Below are 26659 nucleotides of genomic sequence, written 5' to 3' on the forward strand. Positions count from 1 at the left end.
ATAAGCCAGCCCAGTTGTTAAAGGAGTCAAGAAAAAGCAGATTTGGGAGAGCAGGGGGAAGGTTGCCATTCAGAGCACTGTTTGAACACTTGCCCTGCTCGCAGACTGGTACGGGTGGCTCCCAGGTGTTATTTAGTTGGCATTGTACCACTCTCTGGCCGCGTATAACATAGCCTGGCTCACACTCAAAGGCAATGGTGTCCTTGTGTGTGTAGGCAGTCCTAGGAGACACTATTCGCCCATTCTGGACCCGTGGGACAGGACATCCTGCCTCTGGAAAAGAAGTGCAGGTCCTCAAAACAGGCACTTACGCAGTGTGCAGAGCTGTGCAGCTGCGGAGCCACTTAGGGTTGCAATCCCTTTTAAGACACAAGTCTGAAAGTAATTTTCCCATAGATGATGTACTGCCCGCATCCAGCGATGTCAAACGTTGAGGGAGAGACCCAAGCTGAAAGGTGAGGCTGGGGATGCTGGCGGCAGTGGGGTGGTCCTCCAGCCTCCTTCCCTCTGCCTGGCCTCAGCCGTAAAAACAGCCCGTGCAAATCCTGCCCCAGCAGGCACTCAGGCAAAAGTGCAGTGGTGTGGATGTTTCCTAGTCTTTTCGAATATGAAACAGTAGGGCTGGGAGGATTGCACCCGAGTATTTGCACGTACACACACCACCCTACCTCCGCACCATGGCGGGGGTCCGCTCCACACGCCGTTTTTCCCGTCCAAGGTGGTGCAGTGGATGGAGGACTCTCCGTGGAGCGGGTACCCAGGGTTGCAGGTGTATGTTACAGATGTGCCGAAGTGGAATTCATCCAGCAGCCTGCCCGTGTGCTTCCCATTGGGAATGTCCGGAGGCGGCTTGCAAGGGATACCTGCAGAGGTGCAGAACAAGGCTTCTAAATTCAACAGCAGCACCAAATCCCTTGAAATCCCTCAGTCTGTGGGGCATAAACACTTGTCCTAGAGATGGAGTAACTGCAATGAAGTGACGTCCCAGGTGAGACCTTGTAGGCAACTGGATCCCATCTCCCTGGCCAGCAATTTCTATGACAGTTAGAAAGTAGACCAGTAAGACAAACCTCTATGGAGGAAACACCTACATGCTTTATCTTTTCTACTGTTTAAGAAATAAAAAAGCAAATATTTATTTTGCATCGCCTGCGTAAAATCCGGATTTTTCAGCTGCACACAGTGCAAAGGCACGCACAGGCAGCATGTCACCTTAGGTTAATGTGTACCTGGAGAATCTGTAAAATGCTTTAAAATCCCAGAATGTACCAGTAAATGTTTCTTTCTTCGTATGAAACTGTCACCTCATCAGCAACACTACTTAATCAGCAGAGAAACACCCAGGTGTAATTGCTGCGACACAGCAGCTCTTTGGGTACACACTGGTTCTCCGTGCCTGTGGTTTGGGACTTTGGGATTCCCCTTCTGGCCCTCGCACAGCACTCTGCCTCTCCTTAGGGCTGAGCCTTGGTCTCTGTGTCTAACAATAACAACCCTTAAGCTGAAGATAATATTTTCCCTTCCTCTCTTGTAATGGGCTTGTGATGTTAGTCAGGGACAGGATACCTAAGTACTGCTGAAAAAGCTCCAGCTGAGCTTTCTATAATCCATTAAGCTTTGAGATCTTATACCTTTTCCCTGGACATTTTCTTATGACATTAAAACTTTCAGATATTTTTCATGCCCACAGAGCAGAGAAATTCCCCGTGAAAGCTTTGATTGGAAAGATTTGGCAGTCTCTGCTGGAAAATATTTACTGAATGCATGCAAACACCCGGAGCTGTAAGCTACTTACGCTGACAAGTGGGAACATTGCCACTCCACGCAACACGTCCACCGGAAATCTCACATCGTCTGCTGGATTGTCCTATTAACCTGTGCCTGGTGTTAAAAGGATTGAACGTTCATCCCAAGTCATTTCAGTTTGAGTTACTACCTCCTCCTAACCACCCCGGACAGTGTGATCAGCCCTGCTGACAGCAAAGCTGTGGCCCTGAAGGAGAAGTTCCCTTCCTAGCTCTGCCTGACCGATTTCACAGTCCATACATGTATACATAAGATAGCGAACACCTTATGTGTTATATAGCTTCCGAACTCTCTACAGTGGCTTCTGTATAGAATCCATTTATTGGGAGTGAACGAATAGGAGGAAAAAGGGAGACTTACCTAATACATCTCTCCTTGCTGTTTTAAGCAGTAGCCAAAGCCAGGACTTACCCCTCTTCACAGCTGTAGAGCACTGTTGACCCAAACAGGACATCTGTTAGGGAAGTAATTTTGCCATTCACAGGTTCACCAGGATGACTGCATTGTTTCCCTGGGGGAGAAAAAAACCTCATTTTAGGCTTCTGTCTATCTATACCACAGTACAACAGATGTAACTATTACTCCAGTAATCTGTCCAGATTTCCAGTTACCCCCAAAACAGATTTCGAATAGCATAAAGTTACATGGCTTTACTAGTCACATACTATTTGAACACCAGAATAACGTTAAGGTTTTTGCAGCATGGACAGAACCTAGCACCTATTCCTTCTTGAACAACGGACACCAAATCAAGGAGCTATTCACTTTTACAGAACTCTAGTGCTTCTGACCACATTCCATTCTCAAGGCATGTAATAGTAGGTGACATTCGCGGCTGTTTAGCATATCCAGGTCGGCAAGTGTATTGCACAGTCTTCCCAACAGAAAAATCAATCTCATTTTTATGCTCCTCATTTAGCTCAGCAAAGTGTAACCTTGTAGGAGCACCACAACCACCTATTGAGAAAGAACACAGACATGAGAATCAGGCAGGACCGGCACACCGGGTGCAAGCACAGAAAGAACACAGTTATGAGGAAAGGTGTTTGGTTTGCCTTGCAAAATTGTTTATTTTGATTAATATAGCCATTATTAAACAAACACAACATATTTTCCCAAAGTATTCCAGAGGATCAGGTTCTTATTCCCAGGACGTACTTAAATCTTCCACTCACAGGGTTTAACCACCTTTTTTTAATGGGGTTAGGGGACATAAAATAGTAGTGTACCCCAAGGCAGCTATGTCACGGTTTACCTGGAAGTTCAGGCCTGTTTGAGAACTCCTGGTACTGGTACAGTCTATCGCAGACAGGAAGAGGAGGGTGCCAGCTGCCATCCTCCTGGCAGAAGATTTTAGCACCGCCTTGCAGGCTGTAACCATTGTGACACTGAAATGTCACCGTTTGTCCAGGTGCGGAGATAAGTCCTTGACCATCAACTCGCCTTCCATTCTCTATATCTGGATTTATGCAGACAGTCACTGGAAGTGATGATGTGATGTGCAAAAGGAGTCGGAACAAAACAAAACAAAAGCCCCACAGGCTATTAATATTGCAACAACAAAATCAATGTGACATCTACATAAACCTCCCCAGCCCCACCTTCACAATAGAAAGGCTTGAAATTAATTTATACCATGCAACACTTTACGTGGGATTAACCTTCTCTGAGGATCTGGTTGCAATGGTCAGGGTCTCCCCTGTGCTCAGAGCCACCCTATGAGCTTGTCCCCCGAGGGGACAGACCACAGACGCACCTTCACAGCGAGGGCCGGGCCGGCTCCAGTTCCCTGATGCTCTGCAGAACACAACGGCATTTCCAACCAGGTAGTAGCCGGGATCGCAGGTGTATGTTACAGACATTCCCATGGTAAAAAATGCTTTGCCCTGGCCGTTGTGATTTCCATTGCGGACCCCCGGAGGCATGGGGCACGGTCGGACTGCAAGAGGGAGACAGAAAGCCTTAACTCAGTGAGAGACCAGCGTGCAAGGGGAAGGGAGTCGGCGTGATGCTGCGTTGATGGGTTAAAGCCCATCGCAGGAACGGCTCTGCCTGCACTCGCTGTTCCTGCCTGCAAGGAGCACCCGGGCGAGCAGGGCTACCTTGGGGAAGCAGCGGGCACCCCACCCGCACTCACTCTTTGCGCAGATGAGCGCCGGCGGATCCCAGATCCCCCCGGGCTGGCACTGAGCCTCGTAGGTGTATTCTGCAGCATAACCGGTGTTGCAGTCGAAGTGAAGAGTCTCTCCAGCTTTGTAGGTGCTCTGCGGCCCATGGATCTTCCCATTCTGCACCTCAGGCATCTCGCAGCCGATTGCTGCGGGAAATGTGGACAGCATCCTTTAAACTTCAATGCATGGGCCAGATCCTGCACACACAGCCCCCTCCCTTCTCGTCACTGCCATAAGCCTGTCTGCACTGTTCCTACAACCAGAATACCCAGCACCCTTTCCGCCAGCCCCCACACCTAGCAGTGAAGCATCCACCCACCTTCACAGCGGGGCAGGGGCCAGCTCCACACCCCGGCCTCCATGCAGTAGATGGACATGTTCCCGATCAGCGCGTAGCCGTCCTTGCAGCCGTAGTACACGGTCACTCCCAGGGCAAACCTGTCCAAGGACCGTCCACTGTGCAGCCCGTTGGCGATGTTTGGTGGCTGAGGACACGTCACCTCTGCAGAGGGAGGGGAAAAGCCCATGAGAGCATCTGGGAGAGGCGATGCCTGAGATACAGCTCAACCCAAACCACCTACACGTCAGACATGAGAGAAGGCGAAGGGGGAGAGCTGGGGCTCACACCCCAGCTACTGCTGGCTCTGTCCTGACAGCCAGCCTTTGGGCACCCTGTCTCTCCTCTGACTTTTCTAGAAAAAGAAGGTTGAATTGATTCATAAAAATCCAGCTGGTCTCGCCCCGAAGGCTGTGTTGCACCCCATGCCCATGCCTGGTCCCCAGCATTGTCACCGGCCAGCTCTCCGTGGGCATGCTGCAGCCGGAGCACCGGGAGGAGGGTGCTGGCTCTAGAGACCCCTTTGCACTTGGTCTCAGATGAAGTGATGTGCCAGTTCCTGGACATACACTGCGGGGTCACCAGCATCCAGCCCCAGCGCGAGAGGTACGGCACGTGCAGCCACAGTTGTAGGAATACCCAGCTCCAGATTCACAGATGTAAGCTTATTCTTTACATATTATAAAACTATATACTTCATTAAAGGGGAATTGAATCCCTCACTGAAGGGCTCAGTGACAATGGTCAGGGTCTCCCCTGTGCTCAGAGCCACCCTATGAGCTTGTCCCCCGAGGGGACAGACCACAGACGCACCTTCACAGCGAGGGCCGGGCCGGCTCCAGTTCCCTGATGCTCTGCAAAGCACAACGGCATTTCCAACCAGGTAGTAGCCAGGATCGCAGGTGTATGTTACAGACATTCCCATGGTAAAAAATGCTTTGCCCTGGCCGTTGTGATTTCCATTGGTGATCTCCGGAGGCGTGGGGCACGGTCGGACTGCAAGAGGGAGACAGAAAGCCTTAACTCAGTGAGAGACCAGCGTGCAAGGGGAAGGGAGTCGGCGTGATGCTGCGTTGATGGGTTAAAGCCCATCGCAGGAACGGCTCTGCCTGCACTCGCTGTTCCTGCCTGCAAGGAGCACCCGGGCGAGCAGGGCTACCTTGGGGAAGCAGCGGGCACCCCACCCGCACTCACTCTTTGCGCAGATGAGCGCCGGCGGATCCCAGGTCCCCCCGGGCTGGCACTGAGTCTCGTAGGTGTACTCTGCAGCATAACCGGCGTTGCAGTCAAAGTGAAGAGTCTCTCCAGCTTTGTAGGTGCTCTGTGGCTTGTAGACCTTCCCATTCTGCACCTCAGGTATCTTACATCCGATTGCTGCAAGGAACATGGACAGCATCCTTTAAACTTGAATGCATGGGCCAGATCCTGCATACACAGCCCCCTCCCTTCTCATCACTGCTGTAAACCTGTCTGCACTGTTCCTACAGGACATCCAGCACCCTTTCCGCCAGCCCCCACACCTAGCAATGAAGCATCTACTCACCTTCACAGCGGGGCAGGGGCTTGCTCCACACTCTGGTCTCCGTGCAGTTGATGGACACGTTCCCGATCAGCGCGTAGCCGTCCTTGCAGCCGTAGTACACGGTCACTCCCAGGGGAAACCTGTCCAAGGACTGTCCGCTGTGCAGCCCGTTGGCGATGTTTGGTGGCTGAGGACACGTCACCTCTGGAGAGGGAAAAGAAATTGCCCTGTGGGTCAGCTGTTTGCCATTTTGTGTGCTACTAGGACTGTTTGGGTAACGTCAGGGTAATATCCTGAATTCTGCTCAGTCTTTGTTCCATTTCCTGGACCAAAGTATTAGTTAACAAAAGGTACAGCAGCACTAAGATTACAACTGCATTGCGGCCAGAGGAAATTACTACTAATAATGACAGTCCCGACAGCAGAACTCACAGGCACATCATGGGATTTGCCAGAAGATGCACATGGACATGGAAGCAGCAAGAGCAGCGAGAAGTTGTGATTACTTCCCATTCCAGGAGGAAGATGAAAACATCCCACATCTGACCAGAAGCAGAGTCACAGAAATCCCCCTGGGGCAGCAGATACTGCCATCCCCGCAGCTGGCCTGCGGCTCCTGATCGTGCCAGGGAAGTTACAGCCTCCTGCTACACAGCAGCTCAGCCCCAGGGTTAACTTCTCCCCGTCCCTCTCGGAGCCCAAGACAGGGCAGGCTGCAGCCATCCCCATGTCCCACCCCAGCTCGTGTCTTCTGAACTGTTTCTGCCTCTCTGAGAGCCAAGCCGGCAGCACTTTGGTTTGAGAAGAGAAGCGAGGAGGACAGATGCATCCCAGCTTTGCTTTCCCACCGGATTTGAGAGGACACAAGAAGGAGCTTTCCCCCACGGCTGTCACTGCTCGCACCGCGCGCTGGGACACTTGCCCTTTTTGCACACTGGCAGAGGTGGGCTCCATTTGAAGTTGGCTTGGCACACGCTTCTGTGGGCACCCTGCAAGGTGTACCCTGTGTTGCACGTGAAGCTTACGGTGTCCCCGATTCTGTACACATAGCGAGCAGTGGATACTCTCTTCCCATACTGGACGCGTGGGAACCGGCATTGGGCAACTGGAAAAGGGAGAGAAATAAAACATTGTTTATCTACACAGCTCTCAAGCTGCTCCTGCCTGTGATGGTTGCCGCGTTGATGGTGTCCACGCAGCTTGTTGATCCCCGTGCAACGGGATGCTGGCGGAGGCTGCAGCTGGGGCGGGTGCCCCTGGGGCTGCAGGATTCCTCCCTGCGTTGCTGGGGGACCCCGCTGCTTCCTCAGCTGGCAAGAACAGGGTGTCCAGGATTTCGTGTCAGTCACCTGGTGAGGTCAAGAGCCTTTCATGGCCTTTCTGCATGCTTCTAACCCACGGGCTGGGAAGCACATCTCCTGGGTCTGATCTGAGCCGGGGAAATGATGGCAGGACCATCCAGGACCGACCTAACTGCAGTCCAGGGCTCTGTGCTACCAGGGGCACGCAGCCGTGCGAGAGCGCCGGGCAGGGGGTGCACAGCGTGGGCTGGGGGAGCCATGCCACGCTGCCCGTGGCACCACCGTGACGGTGCGAGGACAGACCCACGCCAGCAAGGGCAAAGCCTCTGCTGCACCTTACAAGGGAGCCGCCCGTGAACCTGCCGGTGTGCTTCCAGGGGTCCCTGGGGGTTGTTTGCATTGAACCCCTGGAGAGAGTAAGAGAGAGGCAGAGAGGCAGACGTGCAGAGAGGCAGGCAGGCAGGCAGACGTTCAGAACCAAAACAGCAGGGAAGTAGCTTTTTGTTCGCTAAGCAAATATTTGCACTACATACGGGAATGTAGACAGAAGGTAAAAGAAACACCTCTCGCTGGTAATATCCTTCGGGTTACGGAGCAAAGGGTCACGGCTCCGTCCCTCTGAGCTGCTCAGGTGCAGCCCATCTCCGCTGCGCCCTTCGCAGCCCTTCGCGCAGCTCTGAGGTTGGCTTTGCTGGAGAACCACAGCTCTCCGGCATCAAACAGCACATGCGAGCAGTGACAGTTACTTCCACAGGGTTGGTGAACCCAATGCACATACATCAGCTGAACATATAGAAAACCAAATATAACTGAAGAAAATATAACTTAATCTTTTGACAAAGTGTTAACTTAGTGATACTTCTTTTTTTTTTTTTTTTTTTTTTTTTTAAAAACACAACCCAACCCTTTGCAGCCACTGGTGCTTGACTCCCAGCCTGCCACTGCGCCACCGCAGCCAGCTAAGGCAGGAGGGTCAGCCTTTGGTCTCTCAAGATGCCAGTGAATAATTAACATGATTGAGGATATAGGCAGAAGTCTTCTCCATACAGTACCAAAACACTCCTCAAACCTTGCCAGGGCAGCCAGGTCACAGGACCTATGCTTACAAGATGGGAAAGGGTAAACAAAACCAGACTGCAGTGATGGAGCTGAGTCTCTGCAGGTTTTGGCTATCCTGTCCCAAACAAGAGGGCACCTCGGGCTACCTGCCAGGCTTTCGTGCCCTGCGGGCTTTCAGACCGAACAAGCCGAACAGCACAGCCTTGTTTGCCATTTTACTCTCCTGTCTCATCCCAATGCATTTCTGTTTATCACAGCAAGTTTCAACTTGACAGAGCTCAAACACAAGCTATTATTGAAGAATAATAATAGCTGTATACATAATCAGCTTTACTTTAGCAGTTTAAACACGTAGGTCAAGCCCCTTGTTACGACAAGCTGGGCAGGTTGTGAAAGACTCTCCGTGGCCTCCCGTAGCGAGATCATAACTTCCTTTCCCCTGGCCGCTGAAGGGCACAGGGTGGCCCCGGTGCTATCCCAGAGGGTCTTTTTCATTAGCAGAGGAGCTCAGAGGCTCTGTGATGCTCAGGGTCTGGCGTGCCGAGGTCCACCTGGGACCAGCACAGGGCTTCTATCTGCCTCCGCAGGGAAAAGCAAAAGGATCAGCGAGGAGAAGAGCAGCGATGAGAAAGACGAGGGCCATGGGAGGAAGGCCCCAGAAGCACAGACCTGCTGGTCTCCCTTACCTTGAGCCCTAGCCGCGGTGGCCAGGAACAAAGCGGAGCTGCCCAGGAGGCGGAGGGCGAAGGCGAGCACCATGCTCCGGTCCCTGGCGCAGACTGTGGCTCCTGGGGGGCTGCAGGAAGATATGGGCACCCCAGTTCCCCCTGCCACACCCTGCGTGCGGAAGGAACCGCAGCTGCGGGGCTTCCCACGGCCACGGGACAGGAACCTGTGGGCTCCCCGGCACAGGGTGGGCACAGCCATCGCCCCCAGAGAGGCTGCAGGTCCCACACGCTGCTTCTGCTGCTATATTTGGCAGGGAAGGATGGGTCCCTGGGACCCACTGCACAGCCCACGGGCATCTGTGAAAGAAGGGTGGGTGCAGGCACAGAGGTGCTGTTAGCCGAGCTGTGCCCTCGGTGGAGAGCATCCTCGGTTAGGGGAAGTGGCCCGGACTCTGCCCCAAGTCCCCAGGGGGTGACGGCAGCCCTTCTCACGAACTAGCTCAAGGGGCACGGCTTGCCTGCCCGGGTACGGGAAGGGCAGAGTGGGGCATTCCCTCCTCCTGCACACGTGGGAGCGGTGGCAGCTGGGGACACGTCTGTCCCTCGGGGCCGTGGGTGCTCAGGCCAGGAGGTTCAGTGTGCAGCCCAGCCCCGCACACCGCCCTGCGGCTGTGGACCCGAATTCTCCTGACCTGACCCTGCCTGCTCTAGGACTCATCCAAGCCGGCGTCATCCCTCGCCGCTGGCTGGAAGAATAAAAATCCACAGATAGGACTTTTTGATGTAGGAGCAGCCGCAGCAACCTCCAGCTCCCCACCTCACATAGCAGAGGATGTTTTCTGAGCCTAAAACAAGCAGCAAGACGTGTGTTACTCAAGTCTTTTTATCCCTTTTATTGACAGAGAGCTTCCAATATTTACATATCCAACGTTTACACATCCAACATTTACACTTCAGAATTGCACTTGATTGATTAGTTACACTCAGATTATAAAGTAAAATTATGTACAACTCAACTACAAACACAGTAGATAAGCCCTCTTCAACACCCGTAAGCTGTGTCACAGCATTCACAGTTCCTTCCATTTGGTTGCGGGGAGATCATTTCAAGCTGATCCCCAAATCACGTGTTAAATCATTTGGAAAAACCACTCTGGACTATGCAGTAGGAACAATTGTGCTGGGATTAAAAAAACAAAACAGGAGACAATACTAAGCTACAAGGCTTTACATTTGCTTTCTTCATCTAGTCCCTCACATGGCTTACGGTAAGAGATATATAAAAATGACCAGCAATCTGCAAGTGCTTGTTCTGCAAGACTGGCTTCCGAAAACAGTATCTCATGGTGTCCCAGTGACAGCTGAATAGGACAGTGCTCTGCTGGGAAGGGAGAACTTTGTGGGTCTATTTGGAACAAGACTAAACGCATTGATGGAAATGGCTATTTGTGTTCTTCCCCCTAATTAGATGCATGTTTCTGTTAACAGGAAAGCACTGTTGCAAATGCAGAAACAAAAAGTATGTAGTAGACACATTTCAAATACTTCCCGTTCCCAACTGTGCGTCATGAGAAGCTCACAGACAGGTGATTTACCTCTGCATCAGACAAAACCCCAAACCTCAAAATCTTGCTTTACCAGCAGCTAAATCTTAGTGTCTCAAGCTGGATTCAGGCTTAACAAGTTTAAATCCCATCACAGTCTTTTTTCCCTTATAAACAGGATTCCCAGGAAACCTTCAAATCTTTACTTCATTTTATGAGATGCTACATACCTCTGTAGCTTAGTAAGTGATCATTTAGTGAGGCTGAGTTAAAACCAGGAACGAACACCAACACCACAACGTGGGCTTTCTATCAGCCAAACCAACCAAGGGCACTTTTGCCTGTGTCTTTAGTTTAGACAAGGTGAGCGAGGTCCCATCATCTGAGCTGTCCTCGTGGCACTGCCAAAGCCTGACTCGAGTTGGGGACCGCACGTTTCCTCACTCACCTCTACCCACCCTCGCAAACTGTCCTCAACACAACAATCAGGCAGGTCAGGCTAGACAGGATGAAAATAAAGTGCATAAAAGATGTGGGGTTTTTGTCCTGTTCCCTGTTACAGAGGCGTAAATTAAAGCTTTGGCTTTATGCGCATCTCCGCCTACTTTGGGTGCTGCGTCAGAGCCACAGTCGCCCACCAGCCCTGCCGCAAGTGGAGCAAAACGCCAAAACCCTTCTTTTCCTCCCCAGCATCACAGCAGCCCTGAGGCACCCTGGGGCTGCGCTAGCACCCGGCCGACCCGCAGCAGGAGCCAGCACGGCCAGGGTGCACAGCACCACCCGAAAAAGCCTTTTAAGTGCAAATTCAGACAGCGATTCCCTGCATCAGAGTCGCCCCAGGCGGGCGGCATTCGAGCAGAAAGTGAAAAGGTTCGCACGCAGCAACTTTCTGATGGTTGGTGGCATCTGCCAAGACACCTGCAAGTTCTGCATTCGGCCCGGACACGACCTGCCTGCGCACGAGCTCCGCTGCCCCCGAGCACCCACCCGGCTGGGTTCCTCCTGCAGCTTTCAGCCCACCGAAAGCTTCGGCACCTCGAGAGAAGCATTGAGTCGCTGCAGAAACAGGAAGGGTGTTTCCGCGACTACTAGCAGAAAAGCCTTGACGTGATAAAAAGACAGTGGCTGGGCAGAGACCTTCCGCTGAAGTTTAAAACTAATTTTGGTACATACAGGAAGAGTCAGAATAGTAGTTCTTTGTAATAAAGCATTTAATTTTTTTTCTTTCCGGTAAAATTACCAATCTGTAAGGATTGCTATTTGCACAATGGTTCAGACTCACCTTGAAGTAACGGCTACAACCGCACTTTTATATGAACATTTTCAATGCTTTCGGTACCCACAGATAAAAACAGACTTACGCATCCTATTCGTATCAAACAATTTTTTTAAGTCTGTATCACTCTCATGAAGACATTCACTGTTAATCCTCTCGGCAGCACTTTCCACCTCAGGAAACCTAAGAAACTCCTGAATCCTGACCAGGACGAGGCACAATGTGACCTCAGTGGGGCTGAGAAACTGAACATGCAGAGGTACCCAAAGCGCAGGATTTTCTGGATCCTACTCTATTGCAGCGTGAAGGTCTTTGGCATCATTGCAACACGGGGATAACTGCACTTGATTTCTGAACAGCATTCTCAGCTGGGTGGCAGAGAGCCCCCCAGCCCAGCCCCGTGCACGAGGGCTGTCCCCGAGCTGCTGTCCCCAACGCAACGCGCAGCTCCTGCAGCTGCAGCCAAAAGCGCGAGCGCTCCCGGGCAGCGGCAGGGAGCGTCTGGGCTTTGTCAGCCAAGGTCTGGTGGTTGCTGCTTCAAGGCCAATTTCACAGGAAGGAAGAGCAGAGCACGGGGAGCGGCGTGATCGAGTCCAACACGTCTACAGGTGCCTCCCTGCTGTGCCCCTAATCTAGATGTTGGTAATCAGCATTGCCAGGAGGAGGGGGAAGATTCCTACAAGAGACAAATAAGAATCTTCAGTCTTCACTCCAAACACATTCAACTATCTTTTCCCTCCCTGGTCCCCTTTACCTTCCCCCCTCTTTTCACAGCATGATGTTAAAGCAACAACAATATAAATATGACAACAGACTGTAGCGGAAGGCTTTTAAGCCTATTTCAAGCAGAACACACAGGAGACAATAACATAAAGATAGGCAAGAGCGCGGTACAGGGGTTCAGGAATATGCATTACTTACCAACAACGATCATGTTCGCTCCACCTGGAAAGGAAGCGAGCCAAAACGTGAAACTCTGCACCCATTCAGCATGGTAATTCATCAAACTACATGACATGCAGTATCTCAGATCAGAGCCAATGCACATGGAAGACAACTCAAGCAACACACAGAATGGGACCCCTGCACAGCCCAACTCCACAGATGTTTAGCTGTTAAAATCCAGATGTTTTTACCAAGATATATTTCTACTAGCCTGCGAGTCCATGCTGCACCCTAATCGTGCTCTATTGGCACTAGATTTTAACTGAAGCTGTTTCAGGAAGCATCAAAGGCTTACTGCTTAGCAGAATTACCTGATTTGAGGATTCACAGAGGAAGGAAAAAAATAGGTATTTTGAAGACAGAGAGGAGGCAGCAAGACAGACACAGGAGACAGTCACCTCTGCATTCAGGAGTAGGCTTGCTCCAGACTCCTTGGTTTTGATCTCCTGCAATACACTGAAGAAAGGCTGCTCCAGCAAGGGTGAAGCCATCCTTGCATTTATAAACCACAACGGAGCCGTGGACAAAGTCTGTGCCCTTTGTGCCATTGTGCATCCCATTGTCAATCGTAGGTGGCTTTCTACAGAGAACGTAAGGGAACTGTCCCACTGGAGGAACATCACCTTTGCATTCAGGAGTAGGCTTGCTCCAGACTCCACGGTATTGATGATCTACTTTACAGTGAATAGAGGCGGCTCCAGCAAGGGTGAAGCCATCCTTGCATTTATAAACCACAACGGAGCCGTGGACAAAGTCTGTGCCCTTTGTGCCATTGTGCATCCCATTGTCAATCATGGGGGCTCTTCACAGAGAACGTCAGGGAGCTGTCCTACAGAATGAACATCAGCGAGAGTGTCTCAGTACTTCTCCTAACTAAAAAGGTGAAGAGGTGTATGGGGAGGAGGTGGTACAGCCAAACACCACGCATCTAGCAGCAACTGAAAATACTTTGAGCTTTCTTGCTTGGTACTGGACCTCAGTTACTGCCCGTTAGCCACAACTCCAGGATCTCACCCCGTGAAATAAACCACTAAAGGGCCTAATCAGGCTAGAAGCAATGTTTCAGCCATTTCTAGCTTCACATAACACTATACACTGACTTCATAACACCTGATTTTAGAACTCTGTCCACTCCATTTGGTATAACGCTAACATCCAATTATCTTCATCTTTCCCTGGTAACTAGAGAAAGAAAACTTTCCTCCTGTGACTGGGTTTTTTCTGTAATTTCTGCGCTTCCCTCGCTCCTTCCACTTTGTCAGCATAATTTCTGAATTGTACGATAATATTGCACCTGAGGCCTCACAGCACGAGTTAGTACTGAAATCCTGAATTTTACAATTGATTGAATTAAGAAGCACAAGTAAGTGCAGCCAAAGCCCACCAGCAAGGCAGCTACACCAGCAGTTCCAACCATTATCTTAATGGCTCTGTGCAGGGTTTTTCCCTCTTACTTTCGCAGTATGGAGATGCTGTATCCCAATCAACTCCATTTCCTGATACCACACATTTGGCAGAAGATGGCCCCTTTAATTCATACCTAAAAAAAAAAAAAAAAAAAAGAGAAGAAGTTTAGTACTTTCCAGAAGACAACCCAGAAAGAGTTCTTCCCCCGCCTCCCCACCACTGCATGCAGGCAAGTTATCAACCAAAAGTTGCCCCTGCTATGAAATGGGATCTGGCTGCATCAAAGCCACTAACTAAGGGCACTAATAGGAGCCGAATTGAAGCAGTTCACTGCATTACCAAGCACATGCGCGTTGCCACATGCTCGTCTCACTGAAGGCATATGTCCTGGTTTCGGCTGGGATAGAGTTAATTTTCTTCCTAGTAGCTGGTACAGTGTTGTGTTTTGGATTTAGTAGGAAAATAAAGTTGATAACACACTGATGTTTTTAGTTGTTGCTAAGTAGTGTTTATCCTAAGTCAAGGATTTTTCAGCTTCTCGTGCCCAGCCAGCAAGAAGGCTGGAGGGGCACAAGAAGCTGGGAGGGGACACCGCCAGGACAGCTGACCCAAACTGGCCAAAGAGCTATTCCATACCATATGACATCATGCCCAGTATATAAACTGGGGGAGCTGGCTGGGAGGGGGAATCGCGGCTCGGGAACTAACTGGGCATCGGTCAACAAGTGGTGAGCAATTGCATTGTGCACCACTTGCTTTGTATAGTTTAATTCTTTTAGTATTACTATTGTCATATCATTATTATCATTATCATTGTTTTTCATTCCTTTCTGTCCTATTAAACTGTCTTTATCTCAACTCACGAGGGTTTTTTTTCCCTGATTCTCTCCCCCATCCCAGGGGTGGGGGGGCAGTGAGCGAGCGGCTGCGTGGTGCTGAGCTGCCGGCTGGGGTTAAACCACGACAGCATAATATACGGTTTCACTGGAGACTTGCAGCGGGAAACCAGGGAGGGAGAGGGTGGGGGGTGGATGGTACCGCCTGTGATCCCTGTCCTCTGACCCCCGAGGTGGCCCTTTTAAGCAGTGATCCACTCACCCAGGGTGACAGGTGAATGCCACAACTGTCTCAAACAGGAAATTGTCTGCGATCACATCCCCGTTCTCTGTCGTGGGAGGAGTACATTGCTGTCCTAGAGGAAGAGGAAGCAGCATGGGAATTACTTCAAACCCAGAGATGGGCACGACCCAAATTTCAGAGTAATATCTCAAGTGCGTACAGATCATTCGCGCAGTCAGTCAAGACAAGAGAGGGACAGAGATACTCACGTATACAGAAGTCTGGGTCTGCAGACCAAGTTGTATCACTCAGACAAGTGACAACAGAGGACTTCCCACTTGCTGCAGTATAACCTGGTTTACACTGATAACTCAGCTTAGTTCCAGCAAGAGAGCTCTCACCCACAGCCCTTGTTAACTCAGCGAAAGGGAAGCGTGGAGCAGGACCACAGTGGACTAACAATTGGAGACAAAAGCAAGGTTAGTTACAGAAAAGTACCCAAAGGGTCTGCAATAACAATAGTGAACTGCATGTTTTGGAGCACACAACATTTTAACCTGTTTGAAAGTCAGTGTCTGGGATACAAGTTTGCATCCAACCCATTTAGCAAACAGCAGCATAGATCACAGCTTGCTTAACCGGAGAAAAGGTGGAGATTGGGGGGGCATCTCTGCCTCAGAGATGCTCCTTCAGTGACCACCAACCCAACCTGCAGGACCTCGATTCAGCTGAGCTCAGAAGCCAAACATCCCCAACAGGTCTGGAAGCTGGTGACGCAAGCCTGTCAGGTGTAGAAGGCAATTTTGTCTCTCCTTTCAGTGCACTTTTGGATCATTTGCTGTTCACAGATGTTTCTATTTAGCTTCAGATTAAATATATAACTGGCCTGGGCTGCCATGCTGAGGACCCAAGCCAGCACGCTCTGCAAGGGCATGGCTACAAGTGCACAAGGTTCGGAAGCTGATCTGCTCAACAGCTCTTAGACTGCTTCATTGCAATGGCTCAAGGAAATAAATTTGTACTCACTTGGGTCACATGTTGGCAGAGGTGGCTTCCAGGTATTGTCTGCTTCACAAGTAACTACACTACTACCATTCAATAAGTGACCAGGATTACACTCAAAGGTCACTGTAGTTTTATACGTGTGCACAGTGCCAAAGCCAGATAACCTTCTCCCATTTTTCACTTCTGGACTGTTACATCTGACCACTGGAAGTGAAGATAAGACAATAGGAATATTTATTACAAGAAGGAAAAGCCCTGCAGTGACATCAGACGCATTGCACAAGAAGCTTACTAAGAGAACTGCCGTCCTTTCACTTTGAGAGAGGCAGGTCCCCAGTGGGGTGCAAGTACTCCGTGAACAGAGACATCATTAAGAAACTGCACATGTGAGAGCTTCATTTTTCATTTGCAGGAAGCCCTGGGCATGGGCAGGGAGAGGGAGGCTTTCTGTGGGCTGAAGAATCCATTAAACCAAGCCCTGCCTCTGACCATGACTTGGGAGACCACTGCATTAAGCTTTCTGGAAATCCTTTTAGACTCCAATCAACCTTCTCATGTTTGGCAGCCCATCGGGAAAGTACAGATCAGGAGAGGGATGAGAAACAAAGTCAGAAGAATAAGGAGAGAAAGAAAGCATTTACTTTTGCATTCAGGGGCTGGACCACTCCATTTTCCCTCGAGGTTATCATCCGTCATACAGTGAATCGTAGCGTCTCCAATAAGAGCAAAATTTCTGTTACATCTGTAGGTTACAGCCATGCCAAAGGTGAAGTCTCTGTCCCCACCGATGAACTGCCCATTCTCAATCGCAGGAGGTGATAAACAGGGAATACCTGCATGGGAAAGCAACAGCAAGAAAACGCAAGAACATTTCCATCGAATATGAAACTGAGGTCTAGCTACCAAAAAAACCCAAAAACCCAAACCAAAAAAACAACCCAAACAAAAAAAATAATAAAAGCCAAATTGAAAACAGGGAAGCAGCCCTAAAGCAATCATCTCAACCTAAAGTCTTGAATGTGCCTTTAAATTCTGAATGTTTTCCAGGGGGTTTTTAAATGGATAAATGGTAAAACAGCAAAATAACATCTATTGTCCAAGAGGAGACACTACAGAAGAGGCCTTCTGGGGGCAATAAACATGGTCTCACCAAGCAGTTTGGGACCCTCACCTACTGGTGACGGCATTTCTTACCTTCGTTGTGCTAACAAGGACGAGGCCAGAATACCTATTATAGCAGCAAACCATCTAAACTCCCAGCAGCTGATGGTCAGGCCCATCCCACAGGATGCTAAAAAAGCCCAGATAGCACCAACAAAACTCTTAGCATTTATTTCCCCTTTGAAAATTGAGATTTTGGATGTGCAGTCATGTCTGAGGGACCCCAGTCCCGGTGAAGCACAGCTCTTGATAAACAATTCAGCAACAGTCGCCTGACGGAAAACACAACACGAGTGATGCAGCGTCCGCGCCAGCCTGGCAGAAAGCTTGCTGCCTGTCTGTGCTGGGCAATACCAACAAACAGCCTCGGGAGCTGCTTTTCTCACAGATCTGACTACACAGCTCCTGCCAACATCCACAGATCCTCCTTAGTATTTAATTTTCATTCCCAGCTCCCAAGAGTCCTTGTTTGGGGGAGGAGAAAGGAGTCAGTCCCATTAAAGGCTAATGTAATTTACATTAGGTGCCAAGAAGACAGTATCCACCTGCCGTTCCCCAAACTACCAGATATACTGTAATATAATCTCTTTGAGGAAGAGATGAACACAAAACATTTGAGATCTGCTTACTGGCACAGTATGGAATCTTACTCCAAGCAACTTCATTGCCTTTAAGTACACATTGCACAGATGGCTCCCCAACTAATCGGTACCTAAGAAAAGAAAAGGTTGAATCGCTTTGAAAAAAGTGAAAAACACTCGGGAAATTCAGAAGGTTGTACAGTTTCTAATGGTATTCTCTGGAGAGAATTTTCCCTAGGGGAAAATCAGCTAGCCCTCCTATAAAATACAATTTTCTCAATACCTAAAGAAATGCAATATATGAAGCGGTTAGAGGAAATTCAGTACTTGCAGCGGGTGGATACAAGCTCACAGGACCACGAGCAAGACGGCATCCCCACCCTGAGTCTGTTCAGCCCTGTGCTGTGCAGCGGTAGATCCAAATAGCAACTTATTTTCTGAGCAGAGCTAGGTGCCACTGACGTACCTTAACCGCTCTCTTTCCCTCTTGCCCCGCTCCCGCCATCCCCAGGGCACCGCAGCCCTCTTTTCCTGAGACCCCTTAGCTAGGACGTGGACAGCCGGACCCATCGCACAACAGCAAACGCTGAATTACTACTGAGCACCAACAGGAAAGGAACAAAATTCTTTACAAAGCTGCCGAAAAGCAATCTGCAAAGACCGCACTCTCACGCCCAGAAGATAATCTGTTTTGACTGCAAGAGCAGGAGAGCGCCTGACCCCCATGGCTCCCCGCTCCGAACACCTCCCGCCGTGCCTGTGCTTGCCAAGGAAACAGCGCCCAGCTATTAAAAGCCTCCGAGTCTCCCACGGGTGCTGTCTCCCAGCCTCGGCTCCGTCGACTCACCAGGAGCCTGGGCCAACGCTTACCCGACGTTACAGCTGAAGGTTATTGTTGCCCCGAACAGGAGGTTGGTTGTGTAGTTAAAGTTGCCATTCATGATGTCCGGTGGACCACACGACTTTCCTGGAAGGGCAAGTGATCAGCATTAGCTTTATTTTATAGCATGATAGTGAAACACTGGTGACAGCGCTGGTCAGTGTCGTTACAGACTAATTGACCATTTATCGGGCACCTAACTTCCCTCATGAGCAAGTACCAGCACTTTCTGAAAAGATACAAGATCCACATTAACTTTGGAGGAACTGAAAGTTAAAATGCAAATAAAAGCACAAATAAAGCTAAGGACAAATAAGGAAAGCCAAGGTTTATATCCTTACTGAGAAAGGGAACTGATAAAGACCCCAGTGGGCTCAGGGCAGAGGTCTTGGTCCGTAGGCAAAGGAAACAGCGCGAAGGAGAAGGGGACGGGGAGGGACCCACTGACTGCCCTGGGGCCAGTACGAGTGCATCACCACGGGGATAACAGACTCCCACAGCCTTTTCCACACTGTACCTTGTTTCTGTGCAGATATATTATAGCATTTACACTATCACCAGATGGTAAAGTAATTAAGAAGGGCAGAGATCATCTGCCAGAGATTAACGTTTCTAAGTGGAAAGGGCAACCCCAGGCAGGCACGCAGGCTGAGCGCTTGTTCTCAACTGCCCTAAAAACAGTAACCCGGGGAGCATCCTTCCCAGCTGCGCTGAACCGCGAGTGGGGTCTGGGGTGCAGCAGGGGACGCGCCCCCCCCGACACCCCCCCACCCCCCCGCCCTGACCCCAGGAGCCTGCGAAGGGGGGGAACCCACCGATGCAGAAGTCGAGCTCCGCTGACCAGCCAAAGCTGCGGCAGGTGACCAGGGGGGACTTGGCTACCGTGTACCCCGGGCGGCACTTGTATCTCAGCGTGGTGTTCACGGCGTAGGACTCCTTCAGGGGCTCCAGGGGCTCCGCAAAGGCAAACCTCGGCGGCTGCCCGCAGTCACCTGCGGGCGGGGGGGGGAATGATGGGGGGGGCTCGCCTTAGCCCTTCCCCACGCAGCCCATGCCCCCTTTCCCACGCGGGCCCATCCCGGCGGAGCTCCATCCCACGCAGCCCTACCCCCTTCCCACGCAGCCCCTCTCCCCCCCCGTGGCCCCGCTTACCCCAAGCGCCGGGCAACGCCAGCAGCACCGCGCAGAGCCAGCGCAGCGCCATGGCGCTGCGCTGCCGCTGCCGCGCCGCTGCCGCTGCCGCGCCGCGCTGCCGCTGCCCTGCGTGCCGGCTGGGCAGGGCAGAGCGCGGCAGCACGGCCTTTTCCGGGGCGGTGTGGGGCCGGCCCAGCCCCGGACTCTCGTCACCGCTGCAGCCCGACGGGGTTGTTGGTTTTTTTTTTTCCGGCTGTTAAGGGCAAGGGCGGGTTTGGCTCCGCCGAGCCCCGCGGGGCTGCGGGGCGATGCTCCCCGCCGTGGTCAGCGGGCGCTGCGGCCCCCACGGCGGCTTCCCACGGCGCGGCCGCTTTCTCCCTTCTCGGGTAGGAACTGATGCCGCTGAACGACGGGGGAACGGCGAAACACAGGCGGCGGGCGCCGGGGCCGGGGCTCTTTCCCGTATTTCCCCAATGGCCTCTCCTGCCCGGCTCCTCGCCGGCAGCGCGGGGCTGAGCTCTCCTGCCCGGTCCGGTGACACGGAAGGGATTTATCTGAGAGACGAGTAACCCAGCACGCAATCTGCATGACTTACCTTTAGCAATGCTGTAAACGCATGGGAGTGTCTGCCTCGTGAGGGGTGCTTGTTCTTGGTCGGTCCACCCCGTCGCCCTACCCTTGGTCCTCACTCAACTCAAGGGCAGGCTGAGGCCACCCCAGGCTCTCCGGGATTTCTCAGAGCTTGGAGAGCAATTGTCCTGCCGCCACACCCGTGTTGCGCCATGCTACATCTTCTCTTCATTGCACCTCTCCCTCTGCGTCAGCTAGGTGAGGTTTAGGGCACGCTTGGGGCTACCACTTGGCACCCCTGAACAGCCCATGCTGCCTCCAGCCCCACGTTCGAAGGGATGATCAAAAGGGGACAGGGAGGGACGGCAGCCAGGGCACGGGGCAGCTCAGGCGCTCAGATGGCCATTGCCTCTCCCTCTCCTCAAAGCAGTATCAGGATTGCACCCGTCAGCACAAGCCCACGGAAACGTGCTGCGTCCCAGTTCGATAACAAGTACAACAGCAGAATCGGATAACTGCGCGGCACCTTTCTGTCCTGCCTGTAGCACTGCCTGTCTTTTGCCAGAACACCAATAAATTCCATATCTGGGCAACAATGATGCAGAAAGGCAATTTTTACAGCTTCTGTATTATCACTATTAATTTTGTCCCTATGTCAAAACAAAACAAGGAGTACAAGCCAGCAAACACCAAGCGGGGAGCAGTTAGTTTAATCCTCTGAACTCCTTGCTGGAGCTGCAGCCTGTTTTTTGGGTAGAGAACATGATGGGTGCAGGAATACTCGGGGTCGGCCGAGGGAAGGAGCGCACACCTTCCCCGACACTGCCCTGGTACTGCCCGGGGTGGAAATGGGCTCCGCTCCAGCAGCAGTGCCTTGCCTCCGTCACTGCGGTTCCCAGGAAAGGCCAGGCGCACTGCTATGGACAACAGTGCAACACGACAGCAGCAACTATCTGAGCAGCAGCAATTATCTGAGCAGCTGATTACATCCGGCAAAGAATGAGACTGCAAAACCATTTAAAGCGCTCGATGAGAAGGTTCGACTAGTAAATATAAAAAAAACCCAACCCCCTAGCCAGGATACCAGTATTGCTTATTTTATATTCCTTTTATTTACTAAACAGTTTCACTAGAAATACTGCAATTTTCGCACTCGTATCCACACACTAGTAAAGGAACCTTAGTGAAAAAGTATTTTAAAAATACAAGTAAATCTTGCAAGATTGTGCAAAGAGGGCATTTACTATGAAATTATTTTCCTAGTGGAAAGAAATGTTTACTGAACTTTTAAAGCCTCATTTTAAGAGCTGCAAAAATAGTTTTTTCATACTAAAACAAACAAAAAAGTAGGCATTAAACCAACATGGAGCTGGATTTGAAGTATGTTTGATTCTCCGGCTTCTTTACAAAGAAATTCTTGATTGTGAAGTCAGACACTTGACTTCAGGTTGCCTTATTGCACTTAGAACTTCATCCCTGACAATGTCAGGAGTTGTTAGCGTAGCAACTCTCCCTTCTCTCCAACCAGCTTCGTGCCGCTAAGGACGCTACAGCCGTCGGCATTTATCCTGCAACAGGGAAACGAGCAGTTAATTAGGGTTAGTTGCTGCGTGCTGCAGCCCCTTGGCTTTGGGAGGAATGACCTTTGCAGCCTCTGGGTTGTGGCAGCCTGGCCCCCACCCGCGGTGACCCGAAGGGCGTTTTGGGTGCCCCCCCACACAGGTCCCTACCGTCAGGTGCCTGGCATAGGTGCGCGTGGGTGGGCGCCGCGCAGACGGGGCAGACGTGGCAGCTGGGGCTGCGGCGGGGGACGAGGTGAGCCGGGGTCCCCTCTCTGGCCAGGGGACACACGGGGCAGCTTGCCGTGTCGCTGTGGACCAGGGAGAGGTGCAGGCGGTCGGCGCAGGGAGGGCAGACGGGACCCCGCGGGCTGTGGAGAGAAAGCCAAGGGTGAGCCCCGACGGGTTCAGGTCGGAAACTGCTCCTCGCCAAGCCACGCCACACGGGCTCCAGCACCCACGAAAGCTAGTTTCATTAACATTTTCAAAGGTACTAACTTTTTAAGCTCAAACAAGTAGCGATTCATGAGTGCGGGACTGAAACGGCTCCTCCAGGGTTAGGGCTAATAGCAAGCGGAACAAGCACTCGCAGGAACAGCATGAAATAAATGATTGGTAAAAAGAAGTTCATATTTACAAAAGCTAAAGCAGGCGGATGCACACCTCAAACCATGTTTATTTTAACCAAATATTTATTTGAATTTGCCTCAGTCAATGTTAAGACTCTGTTAAGGAAGCTTTGTGAGCCTGAGAGAGCACAAGACTCGCATGGGCAAGTGACAAAAAATAAACTAAGCATAGAGCATCGCTTTGCTCACCTCATCGCTGCTCTGCCCCAAACAAACTAACCATGCCTAGAGGTGGAAAAAGCACTCGGCAGCTAGGCAGCTAGAACAGAAGGGCCACGCTGCAGGGTCTCTGACAGCACTCAGGCTCTTTGCTGCTTAATCAAAACCAGAGCTCCATCACGGGCCAAAGAAGACAGGAGGCCGAGCCAAGTGAGGACAGCTGAGGAGCACAGGCTGATTCAGAGACATGCAAGGAAACCACACAAGTGTTGTCCGAAGAAACCTCACACCAGTTCCACCTCTCTTTGCTTGCAAGCAGGCACCACGCTTTTCCCTGATACCGAGCTATAAGCAAGCGGAACCGACATTTACGCACCTCCGTCATTTTTTTATTTTAAGATAAGCGGTTAACTCCCAGTTTTGAGGAGGCTTGGCGCATACCGCGGTGCCCGCTGCTGAGAGGAGCCGCCTGCACCGGCCGCACCGCACTCACCCCTCGTCCTGCCGGCGGGGCCCCCCCGGCCGCTCCCCGGGTGCCGCAGGACGGCTTTCGCACTGGCCAAGGTGGGCGCGCAGCCAGCTTTCACAGATGGGACAGACGTGATGGTTGCTGTGGAAAAGCACCGTTGAGGACGCGCATTGAGTCTCTCCAGGGAGACTCAAAAATCAGCGTGAAGTTCGGCACCTCCAGCTTCCCTGGTGCTGAGGAACCGTCCCAAGCAGGATGGAAACCTGGAATTAGCTCTATCACAAACCTCCCTTGCTTTGCTAAAATGTACAAGACGTTTCTATGCCTCTGTATAGCTAAACCCCCAGTTCCCAACCTCACCTCATCAAACCTGCAAACCCAATTACGCTTCAGTTCGGTGTTGCTCTCACAGAGCAGAGGGGGGGGAGCAGAGAGGGCAGCTCTGGATCGGCCCTGCACGCGGAGCGCTGCGGGAAGCGTCTGGGCATTGCAGTGTGCAGCGCAACTGCCAGAGAGCAACACAAGTAAAGAAACAGGAGAAACACGTGCACGTGCGGAATGCCTGTTAAAAGCACTGAAAGAACAAAGCACAAAAATTGCCCAGAGCTCCTTTGTTTTAGGGGAAAAAAAGCAGAGATTAGGGTTTTAAAAGTACTTAAACGCTGTAATACTCAGCACAGTATCAAGACAGGAAAGAGGTGAGAATAAACAAGGAGGTGTAGAATACCCTTATTTTCTACTCAAATTAATACGGTTCTACTCTACTCTGAAATTATTTTTATTCAAGCCCACCGTGGCATCTGTGTATTTCTAAGTGGAAGATGGAAGACAGACCTTTCGTGGTCCACGGGCTGCTCTGCCTCGCTCCGTGCCGGAACAGCTTCTCCTGTGCTGTCACCCCTCAGCACATCTGCAGCTTTGGCAGGAGAGCTGAATGCAGAGGAGAGAGAAGACAACCTGAATCCACCTGAATGCATGGCTTTCCGAGAATGACTACTGCCCTATGGAACCACATTTCTCTAAATAGCAAATACTTTCTACTGCTAAAACTGGACTTAAAGGAATTCAAACTGCAAAACCTGCTCTATTCGTGTATAGATGCTTTCTCCCCGGCAAGAAGCACCCCTTTCCCCCTGTTTTGCTTTACATGGACCCGTGCAAGGGGAGCAGGAGCAAGTGCCTGGTCGGCCACGGTACCTCGTGCCTGCTGGGCTTTGGCTCTCCTCGCTGCCAATGCTGGGGACCGAGTAGATGTGTGGTGTGCCGGGCTGGGCGCTCAGCCAGTCCTCGCAGGCGGCACAGCCGGGGCAGGCGGGCTCGGCGCGGGGGGCCAGGGCAGCGTGCAGCCGCTCTTTGCAGGTGGGACACACGTGGCAACTCGTCGTGTGGCTGCGGATGAGAAAGATGGGGGGAATCCCTCCTGCCGAGCCCCGAGAGCAGCCTGCGAACACCAAACCCTCCCGTGCAGCAGCCGTCATCTCTTCAGCGAGCGGCGTGTTCATTGCAGAGGCAGAGGTGTTGGCATTTGAGAGTCAAAAACTGCATAAAGATGTGCCATACCGATGGGGTCAGGCACGGTGAGGTTTGTAGCTAGAAATAACATCGGTGAGATCCACGGGTATAGTCGGCAGAGTGGCACAAGCTTTTGGGCAGACAAACAAGCAAACCTACCAAAAATAGGAATGCCATGGCATGGGCTGCTTCTCATCATCCATTATCTTTGGGTGCATCAGCGGATCCCTTCCCTTCGTCTCGTGCTTTTGTAAATGCATATTATAAGACCTGAAGAGACAGAAAGGAGAAAATTCACAGAATAAAAAGCAACTTAGCAACATGGAAAGATAGTACTAACCATGCAAGTATTTACTGAAGGTAATTACTATCACTCAGAGCGTAAAAGGAAATACCCAGTTATCCTTAGGGAAAGTTATGATTTATGAGGGGCAGCTTAGGCTCACTTACTGTTTTTTATTGTCTTTGCATCTCATGATGATCCCAGCTAGAATTCCAAGGGCTACTGGGGGTAACTAATGAAAAAAGAAGCAAAAAAAAAAACCCCAAAATAAACAACAAATTTGGTATGTAATTTAAGTGAAATACTGCAGTTTGGTAAAAGACTGGCAGCAAAATTCTCTGCTCTGGGGCTACCTGTCACCACCCAGAGGCTCCCTCAGCCAGAACAATGCAAAACCCCTCTTGTGTCTCTGAACCCAGAGCACAGAAACCACTGCTAAGTGTGGTGCCACACTGAACTTGTTAAGGGCGTGATCCTCATTTATTCAGTGCTTTTATAGGCAGCCTCCTGTTTCTTTTGTATTTTAAACATACTCGCCATTTTTAGTACTGGATCTCTTTTGCAACAAGGATGTTCCAAGCTTCGCTAATCTCTTATCTTTCAATGTCTGCCAAGGCCTTGTAAAGCAACTTTATCGATTAAAGAGTGACAGGATGTACAGTTTTTGGTTGGCTTCTTACACTGGCTTCTTTGGCTTCTTTCATTTCATCCTCAATTGATGTAATGTGTTATACTAAGACACAGACAATCCATCCAGTTGCTTGCAATGCTCCTGCATTACCAACAGCAGAGAACCCCCCGAATCCCGACCAGAGACATTCAGTACTAGGGGTAGTGAAATGAAGAAACCAAAACCACCAACTCCAGGTATTTAACAGCAAATAACAGCTTTGGGTTAGGAAAGTATTTTTTCAATTTTAAACTACTTACCAATGCAACTAGGGATGAGGATACTTGCTAGAGAAGAAAATAATGAAATCGATGTTAAAAAAATGAAGCCAACAATGCTGGTAACTAAACAGGGAAGTTCCTTAATCTGTGCCCACAGAACAATATTATTCAAACCCACGTAACCATAACACTGCTGAGTAGACAAAATGCTGTAAAACAATCTGTCATTAACTACTACACACATCATTATGCTCTTCTTGAGTCCCTCACCCCACCTCTCTCCACTGACGGAGCTGAGGTCCGTAGCTCCAGGCTATCTCCACCCTCAGCAGCGTCCAGGTACAGCCAAGGTAGCGTCAGTAGTTTCTACTGAGATGCTCGGCTGCACGGAGGGAGATTCAAGCATCAAAAATCCTACTCCATATCATGTCAGCTAAGGAGTCACTCAGCTGGGAGCAGAGAGAAAAGGGGATTAGACCAGGGAACAAGCCTGTGCAAGCCCCTTAGAAACTGGAAGATGGACCCACCAAAAGAAATGAAGAAAGCACAGTGAGAGCAGAAAACCAACAGCGCGTGGAGTCACAGGCACCCAACGTGGCTGCAATTACAGCAATTAAAAGGACTCTGAGGCAGAAAGCCTCTCCTGAACTCTTACCTAGCCAGTAAGGATTCTCTGCTGTCTTCTCTTCCGAGGGTTCAGTTTGGGTCGTCACTGCTGTAGTGCTAACTAT

The 26659-nt window shown here is 50.9% G+C and overlaps 2 protein-coding genes across 2 annotated transcripts in view; both read right to left on the reverse strand.

The window, feature by feature from the left end:
- Nucleotides 1-26659, reverse strand: part of LOC127026099 (uncharacterized) — a 76630-nt gene that overhangs the window by 16479 nt on the left and 33492 nt on the right. Inside the window, exons 32-61 of the mRNA XM_050911169.1 lie at nt 26584-26655; nt 25205-25241; nt 24914-25024; nt 24440-24631; nt 24077-24172; nt 19875-19993; nt 19538-19714; nt 18713-18809; nt 17891-17973; nt 16742-16933; nt 16122-16304; nt 15365-15550; nt 15135-15228; nt 14084-14169; nt 12606-12629; nt 12318-12360; nt 8883-8992; nt 6862-6941; nt 5858-6038; nt 5509-5688; nt 5128-5310; nt 4297-4479; nt 3944-4123; nt 3563-3745; nt 3062-3286; nt 2572-2763; nt 2218-2317; nt 1796-1881; nt 669-863; nt 94-273 (exon numbers count right to left, since the gene is read on the reverse strand). Of these exons, the coding sequence (XP_050767126.1) occupies nt 94-273; nt 669-863; nt 1796-1881; nt 2218-2317; nt 2572-2763; nt 3062-3286; nt 3563-3745; nt 3944-4123; nt 4297-4479; nt 5128-5310; nt 5509-5688; nt 5858-6038; nt 6862-6941; nt 8883-8992; nt 12318-12360; nt 12606-12629; nt 14084-14169; nt 15135-15228; nt 15365-15550; nt 16122-16304; nt 16742-16933; nt 17891-17973; nt 18713-18809; nt 19538-19714; nt 19875-19993; nt 24077-24172; nt 24440-24631; nt 24914-25024; nt 25205-25241; nt 26584-26655 (4050 nt within the window). The remainder of the gene's footprint in view (nt 1-93; nt 274-668; nt 864-1795; nt 1882-2217; nt 2318-2571; nt 2764-3061; nt 3287-3562; nt 3746-3943; nt 4124-4296; nt 4480-5127; nt 5311-5508; nt 5689-5857; nt 6039-6861; nt 6942-8882; nt 8993-12317; nt 12361-12605; nt 12630-14083; nt 14170-15134; nt 15229-15364; nt 15551-16121; nt 16305-16741; nt 16934-17890; nt 17974-18712; nt 18810-19537; nt 19715-19874; nt 19994-24076; nt 24173-24439; nt 24632-24913; nt 25025-25204; nt 25242-26583; nt 26656-26659) is intronic.
- LOC127026372 (uncharacterized) lies at nt 21648-25961 on the reverse strand. The gene is made up of 7 exons (XM_050911580.1): nt 25205-25961; nt 24914-25024; nt 24440-24631; nt 24077-24172; nt 23267-23383; nt 22157-22356; nt 21648-21994 (listed from the first exon to the last, which is right to left on the reverse strand). Exons 1-7 carry the CDS (start codon nt 25228-25230, stop codon nt 21990-21992), a joined length of 747 nt encoding a protein of 248 aa, XP_050767537.1. The 5' UTR covers nt 25231-25961; the 3' UTR covers nt 21648-21989.

This window comes from Gymnogyps californianus, chromosome 27 (genome assembly GCF_018139145.2).
Source record: "Gymnogyps californianus isolate 813 chromosome 27, ASM1813914v2, whole genome shotgun sequence".
NCBI classification, from domain to species: Eukaryota; Metazoa; Chordata; class Aves; order Accipitriformes; family Cathartidae; genus Gymnogyps; species Gymnogyps californianus.